This window comes from Conger conger, chromosome 1 (genome assembly GCF_963514075.1).
Source record: "Conger conger chromosome 1, fConCon1.1, whole genome shotgun sequence".
NCBI classification, from domain to species: domain Eukaryota; kingdom Metazoa; phylum Chordata; class Actinopteri; order Anguilliformes; family Congridae; genus Conger; species Conger conger.
In genome coordinates this window covers 67,600,720-67,624,238 of record NC_083760.1, presented here as the reverse complement: position 1 = coordinate 67,624,238, position 23,519 = coordinate 67,600,720, and the positions used below count along the sequence as shown (strand labels likewise).

The following is a 23,519-nucleotide window of genomic DNA, read 5'->3' as shown; positions in this document are numbered from 1 at the left end:
ACATAATCCATATAAAGCACAAGGAGCAACACACAGTACAGAGCCTAATGAAATTCTAAAAAATTACTTTTTTGGTCATCTTGTATTTTGCTAATCAGGGAATGCAGTGTTGAAAAACTTACATGTTAAATAAAAAAACACAGTATCTTTGGCACGTGTGAACTATAACTGACACAATGGCATGCCACAAGTATCTACATATCTCAGATGTTTTAAGATCAATAAATTATGTGAATCGACCATGGACAATTGGAATTTCATTGTTGTGAAACAAGTTGTGAACCTTGTGAACCCCCTCTGGTGTCAGATAATAAAGACATTTATTTCAAGCTTACATTATTATGCAATGGTTGCTGTTCTTTATTTATCTCTGGCTCCAGAAGCCTCAGAGACAGGTTCACTTCTGTGTCGCAGAACTTCTGGACCATTTTTATATGAGACCTCATATGTCTCTCCTGGCTTTGTTCTCTGCCTTCTTTTGTGTTCTCTGTCGCTGTGGGGCTGCTCTTTAAGCCTCATGTTTAAACACTTGTGAGGGCAGATGTAAACTTACACAACAGTGTTTACAGTGCAAGGCCTGATGGTTAGGATGAAGCATGGGGTGGAAATGCAGAAAAGTGAAGCATATGGAGATAATAGACCTTTGTGGACAACAGACCATGTCTCCACCATTCACCAACTCAAATGTCAGGCACTCCAAGTGCCTTTTAGATTTACAGGCAAAATATTTCTGCACACTGTGATCATCTGGAGCTGGGAGCTGCCGCTTAAAAGATTTACAACTCATTTCTATTTAGATTAGAGTGAACTGTTTACAGATTTGGGAGGCTTTGTTGTAATCTGTTTGACCTTATCAGTGATTGTATTTTAGTTTTAGGTTAAAGGTATGTTATGAGGACAAGACTTGTTTGCTTGAACGCTTTCATACTTGTAGACCAATGTTCGTAAGCCAGGGGTTTTCAAACTTTTCTGATCCAGGGACCCACTCCCAAGCTCAGTAATGCAAGTTAAGTTTATATTTAGAAATATTTTCCAAAATCTGTACATAGCAAGACTGGCCAGAGACCCTCTACAATACGATCAAGAACACCAGGGCGATGAACTGTACAGCACAGTGAAAAGTCACAGTATTGGCCCCTTCCTGATTTCCTCTATTAGTGCATATTTGTCAAACTGATCTTTAGACAAAATTCAATATTTATCTTTAATGAACAAAGCTATCAAACACCCATTCATGTGAAAAAAGAAATTCCCCGCATGAACATACTGGTTGCAACAGCTTAAGCAGCAATCTTCCTATAATTTTATATCAGCCTTTCACATGACTGGGGAGGTCAATCTTAGGTTTTTTGAGCGTAAACTGCTTGTCACAGTGTCTCTATTGGGTTCAAGTCAGGACTTTGACTATGCCACTCCAAAACTTTAAAACTTTGCCGCCAATCAGATGTGGACTTGCTTAAGCATTTTAGATCATTGCCTTGCTGCATAACCCAATTACACTTCAGCTTCAGCTCACAGACAGATGACCAGATTGATTCTCCAGAGTTGCAGTTGCAGTGATACCTCAATAAAGGTAACATTTTTGTTTTTGAGAAGCTTGATTTTATACTACAGACAGCTGAGATCATCCCAATGCACTAGCCTTTTTATTTAGGCTAAAAACATAATAATGCTAAAAGTTATCTTGATGTTGGAATCCGCCTGTGTTTCTACAAAGTCAAAGACAAAGTAATTGATTCGCCCAGGGATCCTCAAATCACGGTTCTCGAGGTCTGAGAACTGCTATGGCCAACCAGTAGCACTAATTGTTCAGCTAATTACCAAGGAGAAAAGAAAACCAGGGCCGACTTTGGATTCGAGGTCCAGATTTGATGATGGCTAGATTAGCCTATTATGAATTATTGGCTAGATCAGTGGTTTCCCCCCTCAGTCCTGGGGACCCCCTGTCTTTGTTGGTTTTTGTTCCAACCAGAGTTGTAATCCCAAAATTTCAAACAAGCTGTTACATTATTAGGTGCTTTTCATGTTAAGAGGAATTATTTACCCTCTTTAGCCATATTATTTCAGATATAGTTATGCATGGCATGAAGAATACAAATTATATTTCCAGATTGCACTACTGTGCCATATTGCAAACAATTACAAAATAAATTGATCAAATTTAAAATGTATCAAATTAGGTGAATCAATAGGCTCCTAATTAAGTTGTTCAATGCATGCGCTTCAGTTCATTCATAATTTTATCCTTGACATTTTGGCATTTTATAATTTGCTTTGTCTTTGAATTCTTCATTATCCACCAAATTAGTCACAATGTGCCTACACTTTCAGTAATTAAGAGCCAATTGATACACCTCAGTCTTTAATTGTATCAGTTATATAATTTTGTCATGTAATTGTTTGCAATGTAGCATGCTGGCATAAAGTGATTTCAGAAGGTAAACAATCCCGTTTGACATGAAAAGTTTTGGGATTACAATTGTGGTTGGAACGAAAACCAGTGTACACAGGGGTCCCCAGGATTGAGGTTTGGGCTGGATACCCACATTACTTGAAAGTGCGCCTGTGTCTTTAAGAGTGTTACCTGTCTACAATTTACGCACCCTGTCGCGAGGCCAAAGAGACATTCTCATTCAGTTTTTAACAAGTGGATCTATTAGAAGCAACCCTCTGGGAGACTACTGATGGCACTTTAGACAGGTGGCACTTGCTAATGCCGCGGTTCTGGTGGGGAAGGGAGGTTCCCCATCCAACTTGACTTGTGTGCAAACCTGGGTGCGCTCGTGCAGTTAAACTCGCGGCAGAAGAATATCCTACCGTTATTGGTATTCCGTGGACATGGCTGTTTATGTTACGCCTTCTCCTTGCTTCAGTCGCATTTAACATAGCGAACAGATTGAGTACGGTACACAGACTTTTATGTTTAGTTTATATGTTATTTTCATTCACTTGACACTTATCTCGTAACTTCAAGAGAACCAACTAACGTTAATGGCTCAGCTACTGTTCAGAAGATCGTGTTTAGATGGTTTACAAGCTAGCAAGCGAGAGAGGTAACGATAGCTTGCCAGCTAGCCAGGGAATACTAAGCCTAGACACACTCTGAGAAATAACATCGCTAGCTACAGTTACATGAAAGAACGTTCAATGTTTTAGCTAACAGTCTAACCGTGGGTCTCTGCAAAAGGGAGAATGGCTTCAAAAGAAAGGCTCTACGAACTGTGGATGTTGTATTACACCAAGGTAAGTGGAGAACACCTAGCGACTGACATGACACCTGTTTGATTTTGTGTTCGAAGAGCGAGCTGGATCCTGAAGTGGCGTATAGCTTCAGAAATACCTGTGTGAAAAAGCATACTTGTCCTTATTTAGCCGTATTTGTCTTTGCTTGTAACGAAGATTGCTGGCACCAGTAAATATAACGTTAGTGGCACACTGTGTTAAGATTACGCTGGCTAAGGAAGTAGACTAAGTTAATATTCGGAGATTCGTGAAGTGCTGTGAGTTTAGGAATGGCGAGCGTATTATACATTATTTCCAGATAATATTAGATGGGTAACTAGCCAGCTCGTATTTAAGTTAATGTTTATATGTTGCACTCAGTATTATTGTAGCCAGGGTGTTATCCATTTGGTAGGCTATACATTTTAGTTAACGATACAGTGAAAGAAGACCATCGGAAATTATGCGATGAAGTTGCAGGCAAGTAACGTTAGAGTATCTAAGTCAGAAGTTCTGCCTGGTCTGATAACCTAGTGTCAGTAAGGTATGCCGATCGTTTCAGAGTATTGCTGTGATGATCTGAAGAATAAAATGGATTTGGTCCGTGCGTCACCAGCCCTGATGTTTACCATTTGCTTTGCTAATGTTATGTGTTTTGCTGGCTAGCAACGTTAAATACAAGAAATTGGCTTGCAGGTGGGCTAGTTGTAATAAATGCAGACTATTCACCAGGCCTGCGTGAATCAATTAATGTTAGCTAAATCAACTCGGGGATAGGCGGCGCGTTGTTTGGCACCAGACTGGCTTGCGAGCCATTATTAACAAAAAGTGTGGCAGTGATTAGGTACTTGGTTGCAAATGACTTAGGATAAGTTAATGTTACAGATAACAGAGTTGCAATAAAACCAGCTAACTTAATCTAACGTTACTGTATATGGTATCTATCTTAATAGCGATTAAAGCGCAGAACAACGCCCCCACACTCTCAATATGACCCACTGTTATTTGAGTAATACATGATCAAAACTTTTAAGATGCCTGAAGCGTATTATTCATTCTTTCTCATGACGATTTATTTTTATTGTTGCGTTAGCTTGCTAGCTACAGAGTACAGATAATCTGGCGCATAGCCTATTGGCCAGGCTACCTGCGTACGACATGACCTACATCTTTGTGATAATGGATACACGATCTTTCAGAATAATATACTACATAGCAAAGTTTAAGGTGGAAATTTATATGTCATTATTGAGCTCCAAAAATTGTTTGCCTTTGCAAGTGTTCACTGTTCACTGTTCGTGTCCTGTGGCTGTGTGACGAGGTAGGCTACCATGGAAACGGGAAACGGCAGGTGCAGAGTCGGCTACTGATGTATTTCTTTCCTCCTTCCACTGCCCTCGTGGCGAAGTGGGCATTACTGAATGAAAGACAGCTCCGACGTTTCCGTCTGAAATACCTTGTGAAAGAGAACAGATTGTAGCTATGAGATTCTTTTAATTATTCAGCAAATTGTGCAGTCTGCCAGGGCGCTGCAGGCTAAACGAGCTCAGCGATTGCTAGAGACAACGCTCTCCATCTAAAAAAAAGTTACTTACCATGTTAAATTACAAGCTCAAGAACATTATTAACTACTTGTATGACAGTACATTTCTGAATTGACTTGGTGACATGCGTACATTTTAAGAACCAATTGCCTTTACTCTTTGGGTACAAAGGAATATATCACCATTAATTATAACAGTATTTAGCCTTCTTCCACACTCTTCATTGAGAAGCCTCTTTCCCCAGAGCCATCACCATTCCTAATCTGGCGGCACCTGGAGATGTGTATTTTATTAGAACTGTGTTTTTGGAGCTCAGCACTGTCGTGCCAATCCTCTGTCCATTGGCTCGGAAAGCAGTTTCCTCCAACACGGACAATAACAGTCGTGCCTGAGAAGCCACAGTCATGCCCTCCCTGGCTTCTGCTCCCTCCCCTCCATGGCTGCAGACTGGCACTGGAGGGGTTAACCAGGGTGGGAGACAGAAGGCAGACAAACCTGTTCTCCTGACCTGTTTCAGCAGGCAGGAGCATGGCCTCCTCCCTGAACGCTATGCACATTGCGGTCCACCCACATGCATAATGTCAGCATGTGTCTCTGAGTGTGCGTGTATGCCCAGCCCAGTATATGCCTGTTCTTCCAAAGTATATAAAAGCTGAACCACATTTGTCCAGGTTGTGTGCTTGTGTCGATAAACATGTAGCTTAATATTTGTGTGTGTGAGCCTGTGTGTGTAAGTGAGAGATAAGTGCATGTATATCAGTTGAATGCTGTTTCAACAAAATTGCCTTCATGTCCACTGGTGGATGTATAGCACATTTTCAAGAAAACAAAATGGAAAATGGCTGTTCTGCAGTAGATTCTTCTATCTTCCAATGTCTGATTTCAGTGTCATCCAAACTATAGACTTTTACAATTAAATGCTGGACTAGTTATATCCTGAGCCATGCAACAATATATATTTTTTGCTTAAGTTGACTGTTAAGGGACATCAATTCCTCCAAAATAGATTTTGCAACACTTTTGCAATCCACCTTCCTACATTTGCAGGGTATGTGAATGTGTATGTGAAGTTGAGAAATCTAAGGATTGCGTTGTAGCAAGACCTGGATGCAGCCTATGTTTTGAAATGCCAAGTTTCCCAACAAGTTTTTAATCTGAAATAGTGGTTTGCAAGAAATGTCATTGTGGTGTATGTGTTCAATGGACCCACTCTGGTCATGCCATGAAATTTTCAGAAAATGGACAATGAAGTTAAATTGCGGCGTGTCTCACTTGATGCTATTTGGTATAGCCTTCATGCTGCATGACTGCTGTAAGAGCAGACATGTTTTAGTCAAATGTAAAGCCAACAAATCATTTTCCAAGTGTCCAGTCTCACGTCATGAATAGCAATGTAGAATTGGGGAGAGTCTGTTGCTGGCAGGGTTCCAGCAATAGTATATAGTAGCAAAATCAGGAAGGTCAGTGTTTACATTTTCACTGGCCCTATTAAGCGTAAGCCTTAAGTCAAATTTCTGGTTTTAAAAATGAAATTACAGCATGATCCGTGCACAAATTAATGCTATCTCTTAATTTGTAATCTCAGTGGTCTGGATTATGGTTTTATTTCTGTGTCATTAGAGTCATTAGAATGCAGCAACTATTTTGTAATGGATGTCTCTCTATAGGGATCAACCCTGTATTGCAGTTGAAAGTTTAGCACTGAGGTGCTGGAGACACTGTGTCAGTATCATTGTTATGTATGTATATTGTGCTAATAGCGATGCAGACAATCTCTTGCATACTGGAGGGGTTTGCTTTGAAGGTTAGGCTTACTTCTGAGGCTGCAATTATGATGCAGCTGTGCCTAAGCATTTCATTAAGATGGAGAAACCACAGTAGCCACTATCTATAACTATTATACATAGGCCTATAGCCTATATACATACAATGTCAATTTCAAATGGAAAGGTAAAACCTTGACAAGTGATATTATAATGCTGTTTAATACATTTTAAACAACATTCATTGAATTCAATTGAATATTTTCCTTAATATCATTGAAACAGCATTAATTTATTGATTTATTTTATCCTTGTTAATGTACTATTGAAACTCCAGTTACATTTTCATGGTATAGGGTTAGCTAGCTAGCCAGCTTAGAAGCTGTTTAATTTCTTTGGCGTGCTAGTTGGCATACACAATTCTCAATGTAAAATGTGACTTTTATTTCACATGGCTTATTTTTTTATGTAAAAATGTTATCAATTTCATATTTTTCATGATAAACAACTTGGTTAAATCGTAAAAGTAACCAGCATTTTCTTGGAAACATGTAAAGTTGAAAGATGCTAGTTAGGATGTTAAGTTCTAGCTAACCATTTGATTGATATTGTCTCACACTTTGCAACACACTGTGAAAATCTGAGCAAATACAATTTCAATGCTAAGTGACTAAATCCATCTGATTCATTGCCTTATGCTAATAGCTATATTTAGCAATAGTCTCTTCTCAGAAGGCACCAAGATGAATGATTTATGGGGAATTCTCAGCCCGCGCGTAGCTGTGCTTACCTCTAAATGCACCACACTGGTTTACCATGCAGGGGAAGTCATGGTAGCCTGCTGTTGAGAAATGTGTTTTGTTTTGGCCTGGCACACTAGAAAGCAGCTCTCACCTCACGCAGAGTGTGACATACCTCTGAGAACCCTGTTACCTGTAACCCTGGACACCGCCACACAGAGTGTTCAGGCTGGTGTTGGTGTTCAGGCTGACGGCACCTTCGGTCTTCACTCATACGGAGTGAAAAAGCAAGCCCGGGGGCCTGTTGGGGGAAGCTTAATGGGACAATATGTGAAAGAAGTTCAGAAGACAGTTCGCTGATGTGTCTAAGAATAGACATGCAGGCAGCATCAACAGAGCTGCGCCGTCACCACAACCACTTGCCAAACAGCTGGCCTGCCTGGCACAGCTGTCAGGAGTGAGAAACTAACTTTTGTTCTTCCTGAACTGTTTTATGAAAAAACCTCACACAGGTTCTCATGGCCAGATTCAATGAAAATCTAGAAATAACACAATTCAGATAGTTTTTCAAGTATTTTGTGGACAAGTTTTAGGCCTACACAAATGAGGCCCTTAGAAACTGAACATATGGATCTTATTGGGATGGGGTAGAAAGAATTTATCCTGACAATAGATACTTTATATTCGACATTGAGACCATTCTAATGCCTATTTTTCTGAGATGTTGCCTTTGCAATTATGTTTTATTGATCTTCTGGAATACTACTGAGGTAGCCTTAGTATGTCTCCTTGAATATGGGGGAACGTTGGAAGCATTTAAAAGTTCTGGAATTGGTGTGAGAACCCCCCCCTTCCCCCCAGGTTAAATTCAGGCCAGGCTCAAATTTGTGTCCACACACAGATGACAGTGCCTGGACACTATAACAGGGATGAACTATTAGATGAAAAGGATTTTGTGTGGGGGCCCAGTCCAGTCCAGTCCAGCCCAGTCCAGTCCCTTGTATGGGTATCATGAATTTCCCCTGTTATGAGTATCATGCATTTTTGTATCTTGGAAAGCCTGGGCCTGTGTTTGCTCCTGCCGCAGTGTGTAGGAGTGCTCCATACAGGCACGCTGAGCGGCAGCCAGGTGATACGGGCGTCTGAGATTACCAGCCGTGCTGGAGTGCTCCCTTTGAGGAATCTGTGCTCTTTGTTCCCACTCCTGACTCTTACCTTATCTCAACTTTCCACACTTCTCCCTCCATAGCTGGGGGTCCTTCAGGGCTCCTTAACATGGAGCTAAGGTGAAGATTAACAGGCTGTTCACAGAGGCAGTCTAAAGCCATGCTTGTATTACCCTGCTTAACTGTACCTGAACCATACAGACTTAGTCTAGCTTACAGTGATAGTGTTTGGCAGACTTGTTTAGTTTTGTCCAATGCAGAACTGCCGCAGATAAAGAAATGTTTTGGGGGAAAAAAAGAGAGCAACTGTCATTCATTCTGCTTATTTTGTGTTTGATACCATTGCCAATCCGCCAGAAGAGATGGCTCACTGCTTGCCAATCATTTGTTGAGATTATGTAATGCCAAAGCCATCAGGGCACTGTGTTGTGTCAGTCACTGACTCATTTCCCCCACCAGAAGACTCTATTAGCAAAGCACGACAGATTATTGAAATCAGGAAATCATTAATAAGTACATGTGAGCCTCACATATTTTGGGGTTCCTGAAGCCTTTGCCTAAGCAGTTTTCCAACATGCCATTTAGTGCATTTCTTAACCACCTACCTTTATTTGTCCTAAAATCATATTCTTGAGTATTATGCTTTAATATAATTTGAGGTTTGTTTTTATGAATATCTTTGGTAAGAAGTAAGCTAGGTTATTTATCATGCCTTTGATGTCTCTAAAATGTCAACCTTGCCTATCACTGTGGTCTGCCACATCTGAGTTGCAAAATGATGCACGGTTTGATGGCAACCCTGATTTTGTGTGTCGCCTCGGTTTTTCCAAGCCTGACTAGTTAAACTGTAGATTTGCATACAGTTATATATTTGAAAACCTGACCTCAATATTTAGTGATTGACGTTATGTCTTCGTAACTTATGCTTCTCTCTTTCCTGTTTTTGCTGTGAACTGGGTTGGTGAAACTGTGGTTTTTAATGTCAACATGGGAAAACTTTTAGCCAGCATTAATTGGCCTCTCATTGAGCTTTGGTTGGGCCTTGCAACTAAACACTGGACCTGGAGGGGGCAGCTTTACAATGGCCTTCCTTAGCTGCAGCCCATGAGTCTGTGTGGTTTGCATTTCAAACCATGTTGTAATGTGGGCTATTATTCCTGTTCTGAAGAGGTGCTACATAATGGTTAAACTATAATAAAATGATGTTTATTATGTTTGAGTCTGTTGTAGAACATCAAGCGGGTTGCTTTCTTTGTTAAACTGTTAATGATATGTGAGCATGAGCAAGCTAGCTGCAAATGTGCGTTGAGCATAGTGGAGACACTTTCAGGTGAAGAGGCTTGACAGGATTAACAAGTCTATAATTTCCTCTTGACTCATGATGCTCAGGATGAGCACACTGTTGAATCTAAGGTTGGGCAGCATACTTTCAGCCTGGGGCCAGTGTCCTGTGGAAATGCTTCTTGCACACCTCCGGTGTATCGACCCTACTATACATCTATACTATACATCTAGTGAGTTAGTGCAAAATGTCTGCAGCCTTTCAGTCCAGCCAGACACTTGTATCTCTTGGGTGATGTCTGTCTTGATAATGACGATGATAATAATAATAGTAATCATAATAATAATAATAAGAGTAATAGTATTAACAACTTTATTCATATAGCACTTTTCAAGCATCACAGCACTCTGATGGAAAATGAAATAAAGGCAGTCCATAGGACCATGAAAATAACTCATTGTGATAAGCATGGAACATAAAATAAAAACTAAATAAAACATATTTCAGACATGCAGTTGGTAAAACAATGAAAAAAGAATAAAAGATGACATTAAAAAACAATAAAAGTAGGTAAAACTGAATTGAAACCAAACACCGAGTATGCTACCACATCACATCGTGTAAAAACAATTCTGTAAAATGGATAAAAGCACACTACAGCCACACATAATTGAAAGCAATGCAGTAAAAATATGTTTTTAAAAGAGATTTGAATGATGTCACTGAGTTCACAGATCTAATGCTAATAAGAAATAATATCTAATAAATGTATAATAAGAATAAGAAATTTGCCTAATTCGAGTGGAGGGGTGGTCTGAAAAGAGGTTTTGACCAGTGACGTTATCGAGCAGTTGTAGCTTCCCTCCCTGGCTCTGATAGTGTGTAGTGCTCTAAAGGGAAGTGGTAAGTATGTTTGGGCCCAAGTAGAGTGCCTCTGGGCTGGAGCTTCACCCATGGTGTTACAACCCACAAGAAAACACACTTGCACTTGCAAGTAGTCCTACCTGTTCCAATTCAAGGGCGTAGAAAAGTCTTGATTAGGCGGTTGGTAATCAGCTTTTGCATCCATGAAGTGCCATCTAACTTCGGCAGGGGTAGCTAATCAGAAACTATGAATTTTAACCTCTTCCGCAGCCTGTGTTTCTTTGTAAGATCAAATACGGGAGATTTGAAAACTATAAGCGATGCTTAGGCCAGACTTTGTGTTTGTAGGAATAGCCTTGCCATGCAGCAGAGATCTTATTGACACTGGGTGTAGCTTAGGACAAGGGTGTGACCGCCACTGGCATTGCGGTTGTTGGTTGGTGACATCACATTGACCTTTTCCTCTTCTCCCCTGGGCTGACTGATAGAGCCGCTATTCCGCTATAGCCGCGTTCAGTGTGCCCAGCCAGCCACTTCCTCCTCTGACATCGAGGACAGCAGCACAGAAACAAAGCCGCTTCCTGTCAAGACCCAGGGCCGTACTAATCTGCACAACAATGACGGCAGGAGGGGAATGTTTGTGTTATTGCATTAGTGTTTTTAAAATGTTACGTACTCATGGAAGCAACTTTGCTGACGTGTAATGTTTGTAAATGCATGTCGTTCACATGCAACATACCAGCACAGGAAATGGTTATAATCTACATTATTCTCGCATAAAAATCATCAATGTTTCTTGAAAACGAAAACACAAAAGAACAAAAAGGTAGCTATACAAATAAGAACAATACTACAATAGTCTTTATGTTAATACAAAATTCAAGGAGGTGGATCAAAAGATGTTCGGGGAATACATAATCGCACTGCACTGTTAATTTTGCCATACTTTGAAATGCATAATGCATTCTTCCTGTCAACTGATGCCTCTACTGTTTCACAGCAACCTTTAATATTTAACAATTGCAAAGTTCAGTAAGGCTGCACACTCCCATCCTATTTTCACACGAATGTGCTGTCTACTATTGTTCTGTACCGGTAAATCGAGATGGAGTCTGACTAACTCATAAACTTAAGAGCATCGCCCACACGCAAACAGTCTGCCGTACCTTGTTTCCACCTCCACCACCACCACACGTGCAGATGAAGGCTTTTTGTTTCACTTGTAGGGCAGATGTGGTTGGAAAATGCTGAACTGCTTTCTCACAATAAATCAGGTGACCGGTGTATGGCTTTGGGGATAACTCTTCACATGGCAAATGGTAAATGGTTGGCATTTATATAGCGCGTTTATCCAAAGCGCTGTACAGTTGATGCTTCTCATTCACCCATTCATACACACACTCACACAATGACTTCGACACAGCCCGGGCGGGGGATCGAACCGGCAACCCTCCGACTGCCAGACGACTGCTCTTACTGCCTGAGCCATGTCGCCGCTGCCTGAGCCATGTCACCCACATAACGCTTATGGTCTTCACTCCGTATTTGACGCAGCCCCAGCGGTAGCATTGTGGGACACTACTGGGCACAGCTGAGGCTCATGGCGGATACACTGATGGTGTCTGGCATCGTACGCCGTCCTCAAACGAGAACTTCTCCTTCTCCCTCTCACCCATTACCCACAATGGGGATGTATGTAAGGAGCTGCACAGACAAACAGGCAGCGTGGTGTCCAGCTCTCTGCCATTGTCACCTTCACACTGCGTGCTAAGCTTTGCTTTGCCTGAGTATGGCATGGCATACATGATTTTGTGACGGCAATGAAAATAAGCTGTGCTCCATACTGCGGTGATTCACAGAGGCTGAGAAATCACACACAGCAGATCTAGCCTCTCAGTCGGCATGCACTAGGCATTTCTCAGTTCAGTATGCTCTCAACAAACACTACTCTCTGAAGTTAATCTCAGATCATACATACACATCTCTGTCAAAGTTGCCATCGGACTCAAGTATGCCCCAAGCAAGTTAACTTTGACTGCCTTTGTCTGCTGTAAACCGGTCCAAAAGTCACCCATTATTCATAACCGCTAAGCATTTGTAGGCATTGTAAATATACCTGCTGCATTTCAATTCACTTTGTCTTGAAATGCTGTCAGACGCATTCGCCCATGCAAACAACCACGCCGACACTGGCCACTGTGCTGTTGAATGGGTTTTGGGCCACTTTAACCACTGTAGTTGCAGGCTGACTGGGCCTGCGAAGCGAGAGGAAAATCTGCCTCATCCTCTGTACTGTTATGGAGACCTTGGCCTCTCTTTTGTTATGGTTGAGAAAGGAGTGTGTATTCGGAGCGGAAGCTGCTTCCTGGTTTGAAAGGGGCAAATGCAGGTTGGCTGTCATTCAGCCCCAAACACCAACCAGGCCACTGGCCCTGCTTGAAGCTTCGTCTGCACACAGAGTATGGTCCCAGAGTACGGTCATTCCACAAACGCGCCAATAATATTCGGATTTATTTCTTTATAAATTGACGCGGTGCTGCTGCTAAAATTACCCTGGCTCTTATAGCACCATGCATCACCAGTGAGTGAAATAGCCATAAATTGGGTCTGTTCTCTGCTGTGATGAAACTTCCTGGAATGGCCTTGCAAGCCGAGTGTCCCCAGCATATTTATTTCCGGCTGTGCTCGGTCTAAACTGAGGTAATTGACAAAGGCGGAGCGATTGCACGCAGCAGGAGATTGTTCAGCTCAGACAACATGCAGTCGGCTATTCTCCGCTCAAGATGTTCTCTCAAGAAACACTCCTCCCTGCAGTTAGTGTCAGACTGTGTACACTTAAGACAGGCTCAGGGTGCAGTTTTAAACCTTTTGGTATTGTTTGAAGACAGGTCTCTGTAAGTGCCTGTAAATACCACTGACTTATTTTGAGGTCTTATTTTGACTGCATTAATGTAAAAGGCTTGTGAGTTAAATACAGTTGAAGACAATTGTTTCTGATCTATTAGCCCATTTGTTTACCCATTAATTAGATGTGTACTAATTAATTGACCTAAAGGTATTAGCCAGCTTCTAACAGAGATCATTAGTTTTGTTATTAAATAATATCAACTCATATCTATGATAAAGTTGAATGATTTTTGCCAGACATGGTGGTTTAATATCTCAAAAACTGCTGATCTCCTGGGATTTCTGCATACAACAGTCTCTAGAGTTCGCAGAGAATGGTGCAATAAACAAAAAACATCCAGTGAGCAGCAGTTCTGCACCATGTTAATGAGAGAGGTCAGTTGAGAAGGGCCAGACCGGAAGGTGACAGTAATGCAAATAACCACACATTACAACAGTGGTATGCAGAAGAGCAACTCTGAACACAAAGCATCAAACCTTTTAAGTGGATAAGCTACAGCAGCAGAAATAAGTGTAAAAAATAGGTCTAATACTTAATAAAGTTCTCACTGAGTGTATGTTAGTATATTTTTATTAATAGATTAACTAGGGGAAAATGCTAAGCTGTATGTATATTCATGGCTTATAACATTAGCTAGCATATGTAGTTTTCGCCCTCATTGGCTGCAGCGTTGTATTTTTAGCTGGATAGCTTACAATCCTTTTATAGTTGATTGCATATTTAAAATTCAAATTTCTTCTTTGCTGTGGGGTCTGAAAACTGAAAGTGTGTGCTGAAGCTGACTTGAAGTTTTGGTCCTCCCAAGTACAAGAGAACTAGTCCACACGTCTGCAATTTGAGACACAGCCTCTGTCTCCCTCTTCTCATTAACCTGGCATAGCCTAGGTTATGTATACATTGTGTGTGTATTTTACTCTATTATTTGCATTAAGTCAGGCGGCCCTGTGATTCCCCCTTGTGGAAGCCCCCGTCTCAGTGTGGTTTGTGAAAGTGAATGCAGTGAAAGTGACATGTTAAGGCCTGTCATTAGGGGAGAGTTATGTGCTTCCCCATAACTATCGGGGCCTGGCTGTCACACAGGTGTCTATCTGGAGCAGAAATCCCCCAGGATTCCCAATGTGACCTCCACCAATTCATCACCAATTTACAAGTTACGTATGAAGGAGTGCATAAATAATATGTAAAATGCATATGGCAACGCACTTTTTTGAGATGAGTATGAGGCATTTTATTTTGTCTACTGTGAGGGTTAATTGGAAAGGAAGTAGCCTATGCTGTGCATAGTGTTCCTCAGTGAAGCCGTGAGCCCTCCCTGCACGGTGCTGTTTTTGAAAAAGGAAGTGATCTAAGAGGTTAAACAAAGAGAGCAATACTCTGCATTGTTTGGTAGATAGCAGTAAAAACACAGCGTAGTGGTCGATTGGGACGCTCCCTGCGGAGGGCGTTAACGCCACTCCTGCTTGCGTCAGTCATCAAACGATGCGTGGCACTGGAGCTCAGGTTAAACCTCTTCATTTCTTCCAAGAATTTATATTTGCGCGATGTTACGATAAATGCTCGTTTGTGGGTGTCAAGCTGAGTGGGTCAGAAGGGCTGACTCAAATGGGGATTGATAGACTTGGCTCAGTGAACAAATTTGCTCAAAAACTGTGAATCATTTCTGATCAATACAGCTCTATAAACTTACAGACAGCTGAACAGAAAAGGTGGTCTTACAAAATAACAATTTTAATAGATAGTGTATATAAACCTATGAAATGGCTCACATTTTACAGGACCGCTGGATTTAGCAATTGGATTTTGTGCCAATAACACTGTGTGGCTGAGTGAGGGACCTACCCACTGTGTGACCTCTTGGGCCCATTTTGGCAGTTTGTTTGAAAGCTTTTATTTAACAAACCTTTGCGGCTGGACTACTCGTGTTTAACTAGTTATATTCTAACAGAAGTGCTTGCAGTGCTAGATGGGGGAAATTAAGTCATTTGCATTTATGAAATGTGTGGTTCAGAGTCATTTTGAAAGTCATAGGAACTGCAGTTTCACTGGTCCCTTATACATTGATGCACATTAAAACCTCACATTGTGTGCAAGAAATATGTTGGTGAATTGCATCAGGTAGAATGCTGCAATGGTGGAGGTCAGGCCATGTATTCCAAAACTTGCTTATTGAAAGTGTTTTTTTTGTTGCTAAATAGCCTAACTGCTGAACTGTTGATGTTGATGATTATAATGATGATAAAATTATGCGATCATTATGAAAGGCAAAACACACTAACATTTCAGAAAACCATCCAGATTTTTTTTTTAGTGCCCACTTTCATGCTAATGAATATCCTGGCCCTCTTGCGTGAGCATTTGTGAATTGAGAAGAGGTTAGTGTCGGGCCCTGATTGAGCCCCCGGGGTGGGTAATGAGCCTGTTCAGGATGACGAGGCGTGATTACCGAGGAGAGAGCGGAGGAAGCAGTGAGCGGTCGAGTGAGGAAGGAGGCTGTCCTCCTCAGCCTTTAGCCCAGAGTGGCTAATGACAGCCCGCGCTGTGGTGAGGCTGTACAACACTGATAACCCAGTTCTCACCCGCGCTGCCACAGGGTTTGTCCCTCCTCTTCTCTTTCTCCCTCCCTCTCCTCTCTTTTTCTCTCTCCTTCCCTCTCGCATCTTCCCACTCAACCCTGCCAAACACTGCATTGAATAGGTCTGTCTCGCGCACGCACGCACGCACGCACACACACGCACGCACGCACGCACGCACGCACACACACACACACACACACACACACACACGCACACGCACACGCACACGCACACGCACACGCACACGCACACGCACACACACGCACACGCACATACACACACACGCACACACACACACACACACTCTTCCACGCTTTCACTGCAGTGATAAGACATTCCAGCCCGAAGCCCTCCACATATCTCTTGCCGGTGGCAGCCCTCTCATCAGTCCTGTGAGTTAATTATAACCCCGCACCCACACCAGCTCCCCCGAGCCTGCCCTCTCTCCCCATTGGCAGTGCTCTCCGTCTCTCCTCCGCCCGCACAGGAAGCCGATCCCCGACGAGGCCGTGCTCGGCGCTGCGGCTTGCGTCACGGCCCTGGGAGAGACTCCCCGTGTGTTTGTTCATTCACGCACACGCCCAGAAGGCAGGCTGCACCTCTGCCTTCTTACGCCCACCTGTCTGCAAACACGCAACGCCAAAGTCATTCCAACTAAGAGGAACTGGTGGACCAGGAACAAGACTTCCGATTTGAGGGGGGGGGGTGTATTTTGTGTCTGCATCAGTGCGTCATCATTATTCTCATGTGGCATGACTGCAGCCTGTGTCCTATGGTGAAATACTGTAGCTGCGTTTGGCAGTGGCTCTGGATCAGATGCCTGTGGATACTGATAGGAGAAGATGGGTCCAGTATCACTCTCGGATCTGCTGCATCCTCTTTGATTTCTCTCTTTCACTTCTTGCCTCTGTGCTGTTTGACAACAGACCGCACTCTCATTTCCCTTCTTTGCACAGTGTGTGATTTTATTTCTTGGGGGTAGACTGCAGTTTTAGCAATGACTTTATTTGCCTTCTCAGGTGAAAATCAGAGGAAATGCTTTTGAAGTTTTTCGGCATGTAACTACTTTGAAGTAGGCTAATGGCGGCTGACGCTTGTTGCAGATGAAGGACTGTTATTGGTGGCAATGAATATATTGGGCACTGAGTAATTCTAAGGGCCTGATTTACTAAGACCTTCGCATACATGTTTTACACGCGTGCAAAACCATTCAGCACATCTAAAACTAATAACACAATGATCATTGATCTGGGCTTAACAAATGACCAATTATTGATTATTGGTTTTGCCTACGTTAAAAGGTTTTGCATGTTCTAAAGGCCTTCACAAATCAGGTTCGAGGCTTAAATGTATTGATCTGGTAGCCTATCCAGACAAATTACGCCCAATGGTCCAGAATTGAATCCTGATTATGCCAGTGCTGACGGGCTCTATAGAGCAGGTTTGCCCAGTGGTGACTCCTCTGGTCGACTGGGTCCTTGTTCTGCCTGAAAGGGAAGTCCTCTGGTTGCGCAGCTGTACTGGTGTACTGTGGTAGTTTTCACTTCTGCAGACGGCTGCACGTATGTATGCACGCTGATGGAGGATAGCCCATTGAAGAGTCTGGCTTCCAACATGCAAGCGGGCTGGGGCGGCCATTTCCTCACACGCCAGCAACCCGTACACACTGAATGGGTGCCTGCAGGTACACCTGTTGAGCTGGGCAGGTCTTCCTGGGAGCCCGGTTTGATATCTGTGCTGTGATGAGAAGCAACAACGTCTTATGCCGGATTCGGTTTTGATCAATTTCTCACCAAAGATATCCAAAGACTCTGTTTCTCCTCTTTATCTTGGGTGCATCAAGATGTCAAGATGGTAGATGACTGGTTGTCATTGCGAATCAATCCAGCACTAAGTAAAATTAAACCAATAGCCCTATCTTTCTTGCAACAATTAATCTTTTAAATGATTGCTTTGCTGAAAGAGTTTTGCAAAACACAGCTCCAATATTAACAGCTATTTCCGAGAAAGAATATACTTCATATACCTATACCTTTTAAAAATTATTTTGGCAGAATAAGGGTTTTACTGTGTCTGTCAGTGTCTGGAGCATGCCAGGGCTTGAACCTCTGGTTATGAACTGAACAGGAACAGTCTTTGACTGCTTTTCATACAGTGCCCGGATGCGTATTCTGTGGGTATGCGTGAACTTGCACACCAATAAGTCTGTGTTTTGACTAATAAAGTGCTGGACAAATTAGGCTGTGAGCCTCTGCGCTGTGAGTCAGCCTTCATCTGATTCATTTAGACTGCGGGGCCTTTGAGTGGGACATGGCGTTTGGTAAGAGTGATAAGAGGTGCCCTGCTTCAAGGTTAATGGCACTGCAGAAGCAGAGGGCTCTGAGCTGATACAGCCTCTCTGGAGAGGGGGTGGAGGCGGGAGTGCCAAGAAGAAAGGGAGCTCTAACCGGGCAGCAGATTAGCTGGCTGGTCACTGACTCACTGTGTGCACTGCACTCTCTCCATGACGCCCTGCCTGCACAAGCCCACAGGTGCCAAGGGCTGGACCTTCAGGAAAACCTGCAGGGCAGCCTTTCTGATAATCGCAGGTCTTAGTCATTCTGGCTGTTCATTTTTTTATCACAACGTGTTTTTAAAAATAGGAATGCAGTTCTGCTTTTCATGACTGAGCCGTACTATTTTACCAGAGAAGAGACATCAGTGTCTGCGTCATCCGTGTCTGCGTTACTCTTTTTTTCAGTGTGTATTGTTCATCGAATTCTCAGAGCTGTGCATAAGCTCATCGCAGTTCTACTCCTTACACCATATTTAAATAATAGGTGTTGACTTTTGATAAAACAAATATTGAACAATATGCCTTTTCTAGAGCCTGCTGCCTTTGTAAATGTGCTGCTGTGTGCTTGTACATACTTGGTTAACCTTCACAGCTACTTTAGAAGTACAAGACCGTAGCACCAGATACACTTACATGGATAATGCCTTTTTTATTTAAAGGGTAAAACTCAGTCAATGCGACCTGGAGCACGTAGAGGTTCAGCTAGGTAGAAGTACATTAATATAAGTGCATTCATGCACAGGAAAAGACTGCCATTTTGATTTGTTTGCAGTGCATTACCATATGCAAGGGCATGCCATGACCATGTAGCCTTTAGCAAGCTTTGTCTAGAGGCTACAGAACAGAGCTGCTGTGAAATACTAGTGTGAGGATTTGTAAGGGGGATGGAGTAAGAGGAAAGTGTTGCAAACTGGTATTATCCAAAATGGCATCCCCCTCCCTACACAGCAATAGGCTATATTGTTTTACTGGTCAATTTTATTTGACCAGAAGCCTTTCTAGGCAACTTGTGTTAATTCTGACACACTGTCCATTTTTACAGCTGCATGTTCCTGCAGAGCATTGGGTAGGGTTGTTTGTGAAAGAGTACAGCAGTGACCCACCTGAGGTATTACTCTTCCCTTGTGCTTATAGGTCAGGTCAGGTCTGTGCTCTCAGACACTTCTGGCAGTGCATGGGAAAGTCTGTGCCTATAGCTCAGATTGCGGATCAGAGCTCGTTCATCCCGGGCTGTCTGTCCTCAGGGTGCAGACTGAGGGCCAGACGGGTGGTGCAGTGTCTCTGAAAGAGCTGAGAGAGTCACGTGGGGCCCCGTGCTTCATTCTTTAAAAGACTTCCTTGGCGCCAGAGTGAGAAGTCAGCTGTGGGTGTACTGTAGGCCCTCTGTTATGGATAGGTGACTTCATGTTTGTGTGTGTGTGTGTGTGTGTGTGTGTGCGTACTGGATGTGTCCGGACACGTAAAGAATGAGCTGAGTAAAAGAAGGTAAACGTCACCATGACTCTGTTGATGCAGTCAGAATGTTGGTCTGTTTAATGGAGGAAGGTGGTGAATGTGCTGTGAACACTTTCTCAAACCCGTCTGCTTCTAACGGGCTATCACACACGCACACAAGTACACTCTTCTTCCTTTCACCTACAATGGCACACACAGCGACACGCACTAACGCACAGGCAACCTGTCTGCCCCAGATACACACGTCTCTTACGTCGTGCTGACACAAGCTCTAGAGAAGTTTTCATGTGTGCGTCTTGCTTTTGTTTTTCAGAGAGAAGGGGAGGGGGAGGGGTAGAGAGTGAACGAGCATGAGAGAGAGAGAGAGAGAGAGACACGCTCTTGCATAGAAGTGCAGTGACAAAAGAGGAAGGGGTTCTGAGATGGCTTAGTTGCAGCATGGAGGAAGTGTTTTTCGGTTAAAGTGACTTGGCATTTCCTGGTGGCTTGACAGACAGACAGACAGAGCGAGCGAGCGAGATCAAGACACAGCTGTGGCAGTTTGTGAGACAGAGCGCTGGTCTGGGGCTTGATGTGGCACAGCTCTGAGAGGCTCTGAAGTGGGGCTCCGGGCCTCCACCAGACTACAAGAAGAAGGTGTGGAACTTGGGCGGGCTTTTCGCTCTCCCCCCTCCCCGACACGTCCGCTCCAGAAATGAGCCATGGACTGGCCCCAGGACACAGAGCGACAGGTAAAGAGCAGCCGTGAAAAAACCACCGTGAACCGCCGGGGCGAAAGGCCACTGATAACGGGCAGATCTCACGGCAGCTGCCTGAACGTGCCACACAGTGTGTGTACAGGGCATCTCCTGTGTCAGTCCTGCTACATCTCTGCTGCAGTATCTGTCAGGGTGCTCTGGTGTGGGATCATGAACTTAAAATTTACTTTAGGATTGCAAAACTCGTACATAACTGCACTAGTACAGTAGTGCAGTAAATAACTGCATGGACACTGTTTATGCGTGTTGCTATAATCGTATAAACGTTTCACGGACACAGGAAAAGACTTCTATCACACTATCTCTTAGAAAGTGGACTGATGTTGGATAGATGCTTTAGTTGTTGTTTATTGTTTGGCCATGGGTACAGCATGTTTTCCTATGGAGGAAACCTATAGTGTTAACCCTGTGCTGGTGGCACTGACGGTGGAAATCTCATGTCATTTAGCTCTTTGTTCTGCTGGTCGGTGTCTGTGTCTGTGTCTGTGCCCAACTGGTGCTGTGTTTAATCTGTATGTTAAATCACAATAATCACGAGATCTTTAATATGATGAGAAAGATGCGGAAGACCTGCACTGAGTATCACTGTGACCAGCCGCTAATTATAGTCAGAGACAGAGTGTTCTGTGCACGGTTTCTGCGAATGATGTTTCCAAAACATAGAGGAACGTGTTGAATGTGGTTTGATTCCTGAGAACGCATCAGCTCTTCTTCGCTGACGGTGGACGAGTCTGTGGTTCTGTCTGTCATTAGAGTGGGAACTGGGCTGACACAGGAGGGTGTCGCTGGAGGGAGCAGGATGTGTTCAGCTGATGAGCCTGATAAGATGTGAGTGTGACAGGAAGTATATGGCTGATAAGACCATAGTTTATAATACCATTTGCACATGGCTGTGCCTCCACCATATTTCATTTAGTAAATAAAATTGCCAAAAGAAAACAATCTGTAATTATTTAGATGACCTGTATTCCACCTTGTGGTATGTTATGTTTCAGGGATGAAATCCTAAGGGTTAAATTTGCGTGTCACTTCCAGATAAGTTATGGCATTTGTGACATACGTTGCTTACTGTGCTTTTAAATTTGAAATATTGACAAGCATTAAGAATCTATATTTGGTCCCTTGTCTGATAGAGAAATGGGCCATACGTCATATATATCGTATGTGTCATTTCTTACCCTCTTACATTCTGCAGGCGTTACAGATTCAATGCAATCACACAGAAATGTATGCTTTGATGCCGTATTCTGCAACTGCAGCTAAGATCTTTATTCCAGACATGCAGTAAGGCTGTGCAGTCAAGAGAACACAGGCTTGAGAAGGGAATGCAGTGTCATCAGGTGCAAAACATAAACATCCAACCAAAATACATAAATGGACAGAAATTAAACCCATAGCATTCCTGTAACCAAAAAAATGAAGGTGGCTAAATTTTCTTTCTGGAAAACGTTAATATGTATGATGTGGTTGTCTGGTGTTGACCATGCAGTGTTGGAGGTGCTGGAGTGATCCTTGTATAGGCTTGTATTTGGCATTTCAGTGCTTTCTTATGACACTTTCAGTATGATAGAAAGTATATTGTTTTTATGAATGATGAATGACTAACTTATAATGACCTGAGGCTGGATGAGCTCTGATGTGTGTTTGTGACTATTTTGTGTTATTATTGCTTTGTTTCCCATATCTTCTTTCCACTGCCTTTGCACAATCTGCTTTTTCATTTAAAGTCATACAGAAATGGAATAAGATCCCCACTGACCTGAACATTTCTGCAGATTTTCATGTCTTCTCTTGAGAAGTGGAAAAAATAGATTCTAAATAACCAATCATGTCTACATCAACCTAATTGATACCTCAAATTTCTGTTCACATGATTCCACGAGTGAGTGAGTGAGTGAGTGAGTGAGTGAGTGAGTGAGTGAGTGAGTGAGTGAGTGAGTGAGTGAGTGAGTGAGTGAGTGAGTGAGTGAGTGAGTGAGTGAGTGAGTGAGTGAGTGAGTGAGTGAGTGAGTGAGTGAGTGAGTGAGTGAGTGAGTGAGTGAGTGAGTGAGTGAGTGAGTGAGTGTCGATCCTTGGAATGCCAGATCACACCACAGTTTTTGTTGGAGCACATTTGGCTGAAGTTTTCGGTTGAAAAACTTGAAACACAAACAAAGAGACATCTACATAGTCCCAGCTGTGGGGGACTGATTTCTCGCTCAATCTGAATTTGTGATGCTACTGAGTAGCAGTGTGTGTACAAAGTTCCACAGGGATATAAATAGTGATTAGAGTGCTGTATGTTTGTATGAAATTTAATAAAAATAGCTTTTCACCCACTGGCCTGGGTGGCTTGTGGTTTCTAAAAAAAATGTTGCAAATGGCTGGTAATTTTTTGCCACATTTTCTTTCACAATATAGCACAACCTAGTTGGTTGCCTGGTTACAAAATGGCTGCTAGAATCGAAAATCTATCCAGCCACAAAGTTTTCTAGCATTTGGTTGGTGGCTAGTGTTAATGTCATACGCTATTTGTACATTTACATTAATTTGTTTACCTACCTATTATGGTACTACTGAACTGTGCTGTTCTTTTTCATGGAAAGGTGATTCCCAGACAAATAGAAAGTAGTGATTTCTCACCCTCTCACCTCCAGAAAGATGTGGGCTATCTGCAGCAATGGCTGGAGGCGTTTGTGGCTTCTTTCGAGAAGCTCATCGAGGTGCAGTCATTGGAACCTAGACGGTGAGTCCTCCCAAATCCCACAATGCCTTCGAAGGCTATGTTATGACTTTTTCAACTGTCCTTAATTGTTCCTTTTAAAACAAGACACTCTAGTTACTGCCTTGTATGGACACCACTATTGCACAGTTACAGTGCAACTCTTAAAACGTAGCTGCTATTTCCCTTCCATTTGATAGCTGACATG

General features: G+C 42.8%; 1 protein-coding gene across 4 annotated transcripts in view; it reads left to right on the top strand.

Moving 5' to 3' along the window:
- The first annotated feature begins 2,661 nt into the window (after nt 1-2,661).
- Nucleotides 2,662-23,519, top strand: part of nbeal2 (neurobeachin-like 2) — a 68,176-nt gene continuing 47,318 nt past the window's right edge. For 3 of the 4 annotated variants that reach the window (XM_061237172.1, XM_061237028.1, XM_061236953.1), the window contains exons 1-2: nt 2,662-3,243; nt 23,247-23,335. In XM_061237172.1, coding sequence (XP_061093156.1) covers nt 3,193-3,243; nt 23,247-23,335 — 140 coding nt within the window. In that variant the 5' untranslated portion in view covers nt 2,662-3,192. Of the gene's footprint in view, nt 3,244-20,358; nt 20,584-23,246; nt 23,336-23,519 lie in introns of those variants that run through there. The other variant, XM_061237113.1, reaches the window with a different exon arrangement.